Source organism: Equus caballus, chromosome 22 (genome assembly GCF_041296265.1).
Source record: "Equus caballus isolate H_3958 breed thoroughbred chromosome 22, TB-T2T, whole genome shotgun sequence".
Taxonomy (NCBI): domain Eukaryota; kingdom Metazoa; phylum Chordata; class Mammalia; order Perissodactyla; family Equidae; genus Equus; species Equus caballus.
This window is the reverse complement of record NC_091705.1, coordinates 34,631,966-34,642,984: the sequence shown is the minus strand read 5'-3', so window position 1 is coordinate 34,642,984 and position 11,019 is coordinate 34,631,966. Positions and strand designations below refer to the sequence as shown.

The following is an 11,019-nucleotide window of genomic DNA, read 5'->3' as shown; positions in this document are numbered from 1 at the left end:
CAGTACCGTGAGCAGCGACACACCTTTCATCTACATTCACCAGTTGGTAACTTTCTGTCACGTTCACTTTGTTGCTATCTGTGTATCTATCTGTGCACTTTTTATTGAAATATTTGATGTAAAAGATCGTGTATTCATATTTGCTATATGTATTTGACTCTGTGTGTGTGTGTGTGTGTGTGTGCGTGTGTACATGACCCATGGCAGAGGTGGTCAACTGTGTAGCAACAAATTCATGCTCTGCCTTCCATAGTTTAGAATTATTTCTGGAAAATAGCTGCTTCACTAGGGACCACATATCCCAGACTCCTTTGCTTTTGGCCAGGGCCATATGACTAGTTCTCACCAATGGAATATGAGTGGAAATGATAAATGTCACCCTGGGCCAGGGCCACATCTGGGGCCCCTGGATGACTATGTGACAGAGGTAAATAAACTTCTAAGCTACAGTTTGGGCTCGTTTGTTGCATCAGCCAGCATTGCCCTGACTTATACAACCCAATAAATTGTGTGACCCATCAATGGGTCAAGATTGCAGTTTGAAACATGCTGGTCTGGTCCTCTGGTTCTCCAAACATTTTTTGAACAGTGGAGTCCTTTCATTAAATGCTTCATTTAAAAGTCAAAATGGAGGGGCCAGCCCTGTGGCCGAGTGGTTAAGTTCACAGGCTTCGCTTCAGTGGCCCAGGGTTTCACCGGTTGGGATCCTGGGCATGGACATGGCATCAAGCCATGCTGAGGCGGCGTCCCACATAGCAGACCCAAAAGGACCGACAACTAGAATATACAACTATGTACTGGGGGGCTTTGGGGAGAAGAAGAAAAAATAATAATAAAAATAAAATAAAAAGTCAAAATGCAGCTTCTCCGGTTGAACCAGAAGTTGTGGGGTGGGGGAGGCTAAGAGCCTGGTCTATCTGAACTCCCCCCATTGGCCTCAAAGTGAACCCCTGGCCTCTTTCCTGACTCCTAGGGCGCCAGTGAATATCATGTGATGCCCACTGAGCCAGGGTCATGCCTCCGTTTCTCAGAAGAGGAGGCGGAGAGCCAGCTGGAGAAGCACTTGAATGAGTCACAATGGCCACCCAGGGCCAGAGCCATTTTCCAGGTCTGTGGCCAGGGCAGGTCTGTTCCTTCCAGTTCCATGGCTCCCATTTGCTCCACGCAGGCCCAGACTCTCGAACCACGCCCCAGAGAACAGACCCCAGGGGTCAGAGGCTTCGGACTAAGCTTTGTCCTGACTCTCCAGCCAGACAGTTGCATCCTGGAACAACCGGTTACCTATCCCTCGTTCATTTCTGTTTGTTCCACAACAGCTAAAACATGCCTAGCCCTTAGTAAGCATGCAGTCCCTTTCACATAGTAGGCGCACACTCTACAGGTACGATAATAACGACAACAGCTGAAATTTAGATATACTAGAACAGCAATAGTTACAACTTACATAGCACTTTCTATGTGCCAGATAGGTAGCACTTTACAGATACTGACCTCATTTAATTCTCACAACCCTACGAGGTAGACGCTATTATTATCACCCTATTTGGCAGATAAAGAAACTGAGGCACAGAAAATTAAATAATTTACACAGCTAGTAGGTAGCAATTTGAGCCCAGGCAGTCTGACTCCAGAGTCTAATCTGCTAACCACAAAATTATACAGCCCCTCAGATGCTGTAATAAGGGGTAACAAGTGTAGCTAAAAAAAGTGAAGATTGGTCAGACAGACTAAATTTTCATCATTCATTTGCTGTGTGCTGCAGGGAAACTTACTCAACAACTCTGAATCTCAATTTCCCCGTTTATAAACTGGTGATAGTACTTCCCAGCTTGATGGGTTATTGTAAGGATTAAAAGGGGGAAAACATAAAGTAGCCAGCATCCTACCCATTACATAGAAGCAGCTTATATGGAAACAAATTTCGTTCCTCTTCCCAGGCCCACCCTTATGCTAGAGGTGTGTGAGTCAGGAAATATGGAAGGCACAGTTCTTCCACTTCAGCACCGCATAATCTTTTTAGGAACAAAATAAATCATTCATATAACAATGAGAAAAGTCCCAAGATAACTTTCAATAAAGGATGGAGTTAACTGCAATCGAACGTTAAGTAAAATCAGTGCAGTTTATGGCTAGGCTCTGGGCCTTTGCATATGCTGTTTCCCCTCCCTCACCTCTCCCGGCTGACTCCTGCTAAACTCTCAGGTTTCAGCTTGGATATCAGTCCACTCCTCCAGGGTCAAGAGGTCCCTGACCCCCTTCCCTCCTCCCAAGTCCTTTGTGTTCCCATAGTGCCCTATCTGCTCATATTGTGGCTCTCTGTCTTTGATTATTGCTGGTTTGTCCATCTTCCCCAGCAGATTGGGCGCTCTCCAAGATCTGAAGCCAAGTTTTATTCTCCCACATTCCCCCAGTGCCTAGTAGAATGCCTTGTGTACCATAAGCCCCCTGTAGTCGTTTGTTGAAGTAATGAACAAGCCAACAAGGAATTAATGAATGCAGGAGACTTCCAGGTGGAGGCAGGATGCATGCCGGGTATCCATATCCTCCCTTTATAAAATGGGACAAGATAAGGCAATGGTTCTGTGCTTCAGCTGACGTGGATCCCCAAAATCACATAAGGAACTTAACGAAAAATTGAAGCTTGGAACACAGTTCAGGAGATTCTGATTCACCTGGTCTGGGGTGGGGCCCCAAAATATGTCAGTTTAAGAAAGTTTCCCATACGCAGCCAGGTTTGTGAACCATTGAACCATAGGGGCTGAAATAGAATTGAGGTGGGATGGGAAGATGATGTGGATGGAGGAGAAAGGGGAAAAGGGTGGGGGAGACTATGTTTTGGGAATGAAGGGTAGGAACAGTCATGCCTGATATCCGACATGGTCCCATAGCTGGCCAGCATCTGGGCTCCGACGCAACTTTAGGTCCATCAACCCTTCAGGGAGACAAAGCACTTTATGATACCTTTTCTCCTTCATTAGCTCATGGAATCCTCACATCAGCCAAGGTTTATTTGATACATGAAGAAATTGAGGATTAGAAAGCTGAAGCCAAGTGCCCACCATCACACAGCTTTAAGTGGGAGAGCCACTTAACCAAACTGCTTCTGACAACAGTCTCTGCTCTGGCCTGAGGCTGATGCCACTGGTCGAAGGAACTAGGCCTATGTACCCAGAGAAAATTAGGCTCATCTGGCACTTAGCAACAGATACCTGCTCTGATGGAGGGTTGTTGACCAGTGACCAATCATTCCTTGCCTCCTTACTTGTCCTGAGCACCTGCAGGTACTGCTATCCTAGCCCAGCCCAACCCATCTCATCCATCCATCCATCCATCCATCCATCCATCTTTTCATCTACCCACCCACTCATCACCTCATTCATCCATCCATCCATCCATCCACTCATCTATCCAGTTACTTATTCATCCACTTATGACATCCATCCACATATCTCTCTATCCATTCCATACATCTACTTATCCATCCACCCACCATACCCACCCATCCACCCATCACATCTATTCATTAATCCATCCACCCATCCACTCACCTACCCATCTTCTCAGTTACTCCTTCATCCATTTGTCCCATCAATCCATCTCTCTTTCCATTGATTCCATTCCATTCCTATCCATTCATCCATCTACCCACAAACCCATCACATCCATTCATCAAACTATCTACCTATCCACCCACCGAGATATCCATTCATTCATTCATCCATCCATCTTCCCATTTACTCATTCATTAAATAAACTTCCATCAAAGTCTACATGGGGCCAGGTCCTGTGGTAGCCTGGAGTATAACAAGAAGAGTCAGACAAATACAGACCTTGCCCTCAAAGAGATTTGTGATGCTTATAAAAATAACAGACTCCCAAAGAACCAAAATAAATAATCCAGAGAAGCTTGTTGAAAGGAAAACAAGGGTAAGAAAATAAAGCCAGGAGTCAGGTTAGCACATGGACATGCACACCATAGCATCTTATCCTCACAGTTGCTAAGGGCAGCCCCAAATTTGGTGCTGAGCTAGATCCCCGCACCCAAAGCAAATACTACAACACAAGAGTCACAGTATATTCAATTGTAGCAGACGTTATCCAGCAGCTGTTCCTGCTTCTTTAAAAAACAGTAGTGCTCAGGGCACATTTGGAAAAATCTGGAGACATTCTTGGTTGGCACAACTGATGGAGAGTTGTGCACCTAGTCAGTCAAAGCCAGGAAAGCTGCTAAACATCCTACAATGCACAGGACAGGCCCCCTACAACTAAGAATTATCCAAGCCGATATATCATTAGTGCCGAAGTTGAGAAACTCATAAGAGAACCCCAATTTTGTTTGGAGCAGCGTTGTGCCAGACCCAGGAAAAGAACCTGGTTGGTCTAGGCTGGCTTTTCCATTTCTTTCCTCTAGCTACTTGACTTCCCAGCTTTCCTTGAACTGAGGAAGACTGCTAGGAGGTTTCCAGGAAAATTTTGCTTTTCGATAAAAGAAACAAGTGCTTTGAGGAAAACCGCTTCCAGCTTCAGACACTTACATGCAGACATGATGCCTTCTGCTGTCTGTAATGGGGCATATCAAAAACCAAAAGCCAACCCAATGAGCATGGCAGAGAGGAAGGGAAGAGCATGGATCTGGCGGACATTGTTGACCATTGTCATATGGCTGTTTCTTTCTTTTTTTGTTTTTTTTTTTTTTGAGGAAGATTAGCCCTGAGCTAACTACTGCCAGTCCTCTTCTTTTTGCCGAGGAAGCCTGTCCCTGAGCTAACATCGTGCCCATCTTCCTCTACTTTATACGTGGGACGCCTACCACAGCATGGCATGCCAAGCGGTGCCATGTCTGCACCCGGGATCCGAACCGGCGAACCTGGGCCGCTGAGAAGCGGAACGTGCAAACTTAACCGCTGCGCCACTGGGCCGGCCCCTGGCTGTTTCTTAAAACCTCCCTCAAACCACTCATCCAACAAATGCTTACTGAGCATTTATTCTGTGCCAGTCCCTGGGTGAGGCACGCCAGGCTGAACAAACCCTTGAAATCCCTGGCCTCACGGAGTTTATAGTCTAGTGGGGGAGACAGACACCACGATGCACATCAACTATTTGATCAGAGTAATGATGAAAACTACAAAGCAGAATCCAGGCTGCCAGGAATGCGTTGCAAGTCCAGGGATGGGTGAGTTCACCCAGTATCACCCCACCAAGATCAGCTCATAAAGACTGTCCCACTAAGGCTCAGAAACGTGAGACAGCAGCTGGGATGTATTTCGTGTTTCCTCTGTGTCAGGCACTGTTCTAAGCACTTGTGTATTAATTCGTGTGATCCCAACCACAACCTGGCCCTCCATCGCCTCTCCTGAGTCTCGCTAGGTACGATGTTCCTTACCCAGCAACTTGCCTCTGTGATTGCAACCTTAGGAGGCTCGTTATCCCTGTTAGAGAACTCCAGGAGAAGGGAATTTCCTCGAAGCCCTTGTTTCTTTGATCAGAAAGTGCATCTTTCCCAGAGCCTCCCAGCAGACTTCCCTAGTTCATTTTACGGATAAAACATCTGAGGCTCAGAGACGGTGGGCCACACAGCCAAAAAGAAAAAGGGAAGATCCAGGATGCTAACCTAGATCTATTTTATTTAAAAGGCAGGGTCTGGGGCTAGCCCGGTGGCGCAATGGTTAAGTTTACACGTTCTGCTTCGGCTGCCCGGGGTTCACCAGTTTGGATCCCGCGTGCGGACAGGCACTGCTTTGCAAGCCATGCTGTGGTAGGCGTCCCACATATAAAGTAGAGGAAGATGGGCATAGATGTTACCTCAGGGCCAGTCTCCCTCAGCAAAAAGAGGAGGATTGGCGGCAGATGTTAGCTCAGGGTAAATCTTCCTCCAAAAAAAAAAAAAGGCAGGGTCTTTTAGCCACTCTCTCACTCTCTCTCTCTCTCTCACACACACACACACAACAAAGGCCCCACTCTCTGAGGATAAGAGTGTGCTATTTTGTTAACACGTGCTGCAAATCTGGCCATGGGAGCTCTTCTTTCTCCGCCCAGCCATAACCATAGCTTAGCCAAGAGAGTCAGCACAGATGGACTGTGTCGGGTCTGGAGTCAGATGATTTTTTTTTTTTTTAACAATCCTGGACTTTAGTTTTCTCTTCCAGCTGTGGAGATAAAAACGTTCTTTATCTGAGACTACTATTGTGACAATTAAATGAAGTAATAGGCATGGAATATCCATTCGTCCAATCATCCATCGATCTATCCATCCATCCATCCATTTAACCATTCATCCATCCACTATCCATGCATCCTTCCATCATCTCTCCATCCAACCATTCAACAAATGTTTGTTGAATACTTGCTATATGATGAGTACTGCACAGAGGCTGGGATGAAGGAGCATGAGAGGACATCCTACAAAGTGGACAGACCTAAGATACCGTGAAAGGCTGTCTGCTTATATTATTACTATATTATCCCTTGGGAGGAGCTCTATGGGGCCTTCTGTTCACCCCAGCCTACGCTTGTCGCCTAGGGCTTTCCTTTCCCAGAAGCTGACTGTCTGACGCCTTTGGGAAACAATGAGTCTTTCTCTGGCCACAGGGTTAATCAAGTCTTACAATTGTGTTTTAACCCTGGAAGAAGCACCTAAGGCAGGCCCAGCCCTTTAGCAATGCTATCTTGTCTGATAATCACACCACCCTCTGTGAGATAGGTCCTGTTCTATTTACAGATGAGGAAATAGATTGAGAGGGGAAGTGACGTGCCCAAGGTCACACAGCTCAGTGAGGGATGGGTTCCCACACTGTCTTTGGTTCTTCAGCCTCTGCTGTTCCCACTGCATCACATACTCCTGCCTGATGGTTGCTCAAAGAAGATCTCCTGGGCCAGTCAGGAGAGCAGTCCCTGATTCCTCGAGCCATCCATCCTCAGCTGATGATGACATTAAGTAATATTTGAGTCCTTACAATCTGCGTGGTGCAAGGGCTCGGCCCCTTGCTTTCCCTTAGTCCTCCAAGAAGACCCTAAGACACTCCACCTCCACTTCAGAGAGAACGCAACCGAGACACAGAAATGTTGAGTAATTTGTCTAAAATCACAGAACTAGAGCCGAGATCCGCTGGATTCCAGAGGGAAGCTCTGTGCACGTGTGTGATTTAAGTCAGTCCATAAAGTACACCTAATCTTTAAAAATCCAAAAGGTGCAAAAAAGGTAAAAGAAACATTCTCTTGAACCTCTCTTCTCAGAAACAAAACTCTGATAGCAGTTTCTTTGTGGCCTTCCACTTATGTTCTATGCAAACACAAGCGTGTGTACATACACATGCATATATCCGTTTTGTTATCAGAATGTAAGATGCTGCACACCGTTCTTCTGCTTCCTTTTCTCACTTGATGTAACTTAGAAGTCTTTATCTGCGCACAGATCTGCATTTTCCTCCTTCATCAGCAGGATAGCATTCCATCCTAAAGATTCATCGTGCTTTGTTTACCCATCCTGTACTATGGGACATTTGGGTTCCTTCCCGTTTTGGAGTCCCCCGAGCGGCAGAGCCGGAGCCCTTCGCCGTCAGTGACACCCTCTTCTCTAGCTTTGCATCTAAGTTTCACACTTCTAGCACAAGAGCGTTCTCATTTTCCAGCGCCCCACACGGTGCGCTGCTTTACATGGCTTCCCCCTGCTGCATTATCCGAGCTAACAGCCCTCAACAGAGGGGCCGGCCAGCTCTCCCCTGAGTCCCATCGCACATAGACCATGAGCCATTTCAAAGACCTAGGCCCAGCAAGGCTCTCTGTGGGCTTCAGTTCGACCCCCGACCCCTGAGGCAAAGTGGGGATGATGCTTCCAGCTCCACCTTTGGTGGAATTTTGAAAAGACCCCTGGGATGCATTTCCAGGAAAGTGGGCTCTGCAGGCAGGCAAAATAAGCCCAGCCCCTACCCTGGGACTGCCACAGCCCCTCCCAGCACTTTCCATACCAAATCCGCCAGGCCTCCATTTGGGAGCTTAATGAAGCAAATCCCATGCCTTGCCTGGGCTTCCTGCCCTTCTAGAGGAGCCCTTGGAGGGTCTTTGGTCCCCTTGGATCACATGCGAGGGTGTCCAAGGGTCTCCCAAACTTTTGTGCTCCCACCCTGTCAGTCCTCCCCCAGCCTTGACGGCTAGCCTCACTCACCATAAGGACTCTCCACTGGAGCGCTGAGGGGTGCATTCATACTGACCATGGCTGAGCCCACCCAGCCGGAGACCCGGGGGCATGGAGGAGCCGGGGCCCCACACACAGTGGCAGTGGGAGCCAGTCCACCAGGAAGGCAGTGAGTGCAGCCAGCTGCCACCGCCCGGTTATCTTATTGATTCTTCTAATCACCTAAGGTGGGTGGATATGTTAAAGAGTAACCAGTCACTTAGGGAACCTGCGGCTGGGGACTGTCACTGTTGCCATGGCAATGGCGACCTGGCCAGACCCGAGGTCCACTTGGGCCCCAGTCCTGCATTCTGGGGTTGGGGGCACCTGGAGCCAGATGTTGGGGACACCAGCCCCCCTCTCCGTTTGAGGGAGGGGACTGGCCAGGAGGGGATGAGAAGGTGAGAGTCCAATCAGGGTTGGGTTTTATGGCTCCAAAGAATGGGTGTGGCATGAAGCAGCAGGGAGTGGTAGAGGAGAAAAGGAGGAGGGTGGAGGACTGTATTTATTTAGTGCCTACTGGATGCTGGAAGTTGCATACAGGCATTGTCATGCTTAAATTCAATCTTGAGCTGAGGAAATTGACGCACAGGGGGAAGTTGCTTCCATGGAGAGTCACAGCTGGTACACAGAGGAGTTGGAATTACCAACCACAATCTCCCCTTCATCTAACATATATTTACTGAGTGCCTACTGTATACCATGCCCTGTGCTAGACTCCAGTGATATAGAATTGAGCAAAGTAGACATCATCCCTGCACCCACGGAACTTGTGGACTAATGGAGGAGATGGAATTAATCAGATAATCATTCGAAGATATGATTACAAACTAGTGAGTGCTGTGACGGATGGAGAAACACCAGTTCTGAGTCCAGGCGAATGGGCCCAAGGCACTCTGCCTGCTCCCTCCACTGGCCCATTGGTCCTCGTCTCCATTCAGAATGCAAGCTACTGCTGAAATCTGCATCCTGGTCTCTGAATGCAGAGCCCTCCTGAGTTTTAAGCGTCTTGCATACTAGACGCCCACCACCTGGCTTTTTGGGGAGCAGTCCCACTTCTTTTGTCCCAGTGTTGGCTCTCATGGCCTGATTTGGGATTCTGAGATCAAGGTCTCCATCATGTTAGAGAGAGCTCAAATGAGAAGCAGGAAAACGTGAGACTCAGAAGAATCAGAAAACCCGAGCTCCACCATTTTCTTGCTGTATGGTTTTTGGTAAATTATTTCATTTCCCTATAGTAGCACCTACCTCACAGTTTGCTCCACTTCTAAAATAGCTAATTGGTACATTCCTCTCTGTCCATAGTCCCCTTGTCCCATTGTGCTTGCTCAGCCACCTCAAGGGGACCTCCTGTCCCCTTGATGGACAATGGGGTTGTTTCCAGTCCTCTCTTCCCTCTATTTTCTCCCTACCTGTTGAAGCTTCCTGTCTTCCTTTTCCTTCTGCCCAGTTTAAAGCCCACAGTCGATTATCTTAGTTTCTCTCTTGCTTCTCTCTCAGTTCCTTTCATTCTAACCGCCTGACAAAAACCCAAGCCTGGATGAACCTGAGTATGTTGCTTTCTCCCTGCCCACATGCCAGCAGCCAATCACTGCTGGAAAATAAGTAACTTAGTGGGAGAGACGGGGGCCACCGTGGATCCCCCATCACCAGCTTTGACGGATCCCTCCACACTGCCCAGAACTTCGACCCTGCTTCTCTTTGCTTTGGTATTCCATACATCCATTTCAAATCTTTTCTCCCCTCAAAGCTTTTCCATTCTCATCCTCAGCAGGATGGGACTTTAACTTCTTCACAGAGAAAACAGAAGCCTGAAACCTGAACCTGCTTCAACTCCCCACACAAATTCACCCGCATTTGCACTTCGCCGCCCTCCTTTCGTCCGGATCCACCTGGGTCTGCGTTCTACTTCTTCCCACGGCTCAGGAGCCCCACATGACCAAGCGTGATTTCTCCTGTATATTCAACCTCTCCCTCTTTAGACTTTTAAAATCAACTTTATTGAGGTATAATTTACATATAACAAAATGGACCCTTTTAAAGTGTACAGTTTTATGAGTTTTGACAAATGTGTACGCCCATGTAACTATAACCCTAATCAAGATACTGAACATTTCCATTACCCTCCAAAAGTTCCCCTTGTTCCTCTGTAGTCACTCCTCCCAGCACCTCCCACTCCAGGCCACTCCTGGTCTGCTTTCTGTCACTCTAGATTAGATTTGTCTTTTCTAGAATGTCAAATAAACAGAATCAGACAGCATTTACTCTTCTGTGCCTGGTTCCTTTTGCTCAGGATGTTTGTGACATTCATCCATGTTCATGTCCTTTTTTCTTGCTGAGTAGTATTCCACTGAATGGATATACTGCCATGTGCTCCCCTGCTCACCGAGTGATGGACATTTGGGTTGTCTCTAGTTTGGACTATTATGAATTAAGTAGTTATGTATATTCACGGATTAAGTCCTCGTGTAGCCATATGTTTTCATTTCTCTTGGTTAAATTTCTAGGAAAGGAATTGCTGGTTGATATGGTACGTATATGTTTAATTCATAAGAATCTCCCACACTGTTGTCCAACGTGGTCACGCCATTTTGCATTCCTGCCAGCAGGGTGAGAAAGCTCCTATTTCCCCCACATCCTCATTACTACTTGTTGTCAGTCTTTTTTAACTTTGTGTGATGTGATCTTTCCTTTTGCTTTAAACTACTTTTTTTTCCCCTACATTTTCTCCGCTAATCCCTCCAGTACATAGTTGCATATATTTTAGTTGTGGGTCCTTCTAGTTGTGTCACAAACTACTTTTGTAAACAAAGATGTAATGCATTCCACGTGTTAAAAATGACAATTGT

The 11,019-nt window shown here is 47.1% G+C and overlaps 1 protein-coding gene across 3 annotated transcripts in view; it reads right to left on the bottom strand.

The window, feature by feature from the left end:
• Nucleotides 1–8,295, bottom strand: part of HNF4A (hepatocyte nuclear factor 4 alpha) — a 63,861-nt gene extending 55,566 nt beyond the window's left edge. For all 3 annotated transcript variants that reach the window (XM_070247730.1, XM_070247731.1, XM_070247732.1), the window contains exon 1: nt 8,162–8,295. In XM_070247730.1, the coding sequence (XP_070103831.1) occupies nt 8,162–8,210 (49 nt within the window). In that variant the 5' untranslated portion in view covers nt 8,211–8,295. The remainder of the gene's footprint in view (nt 1–8,161) is intronic.
• Nucleotides 8,296–11,019: the final 2,724 nt, after the last annotated feature.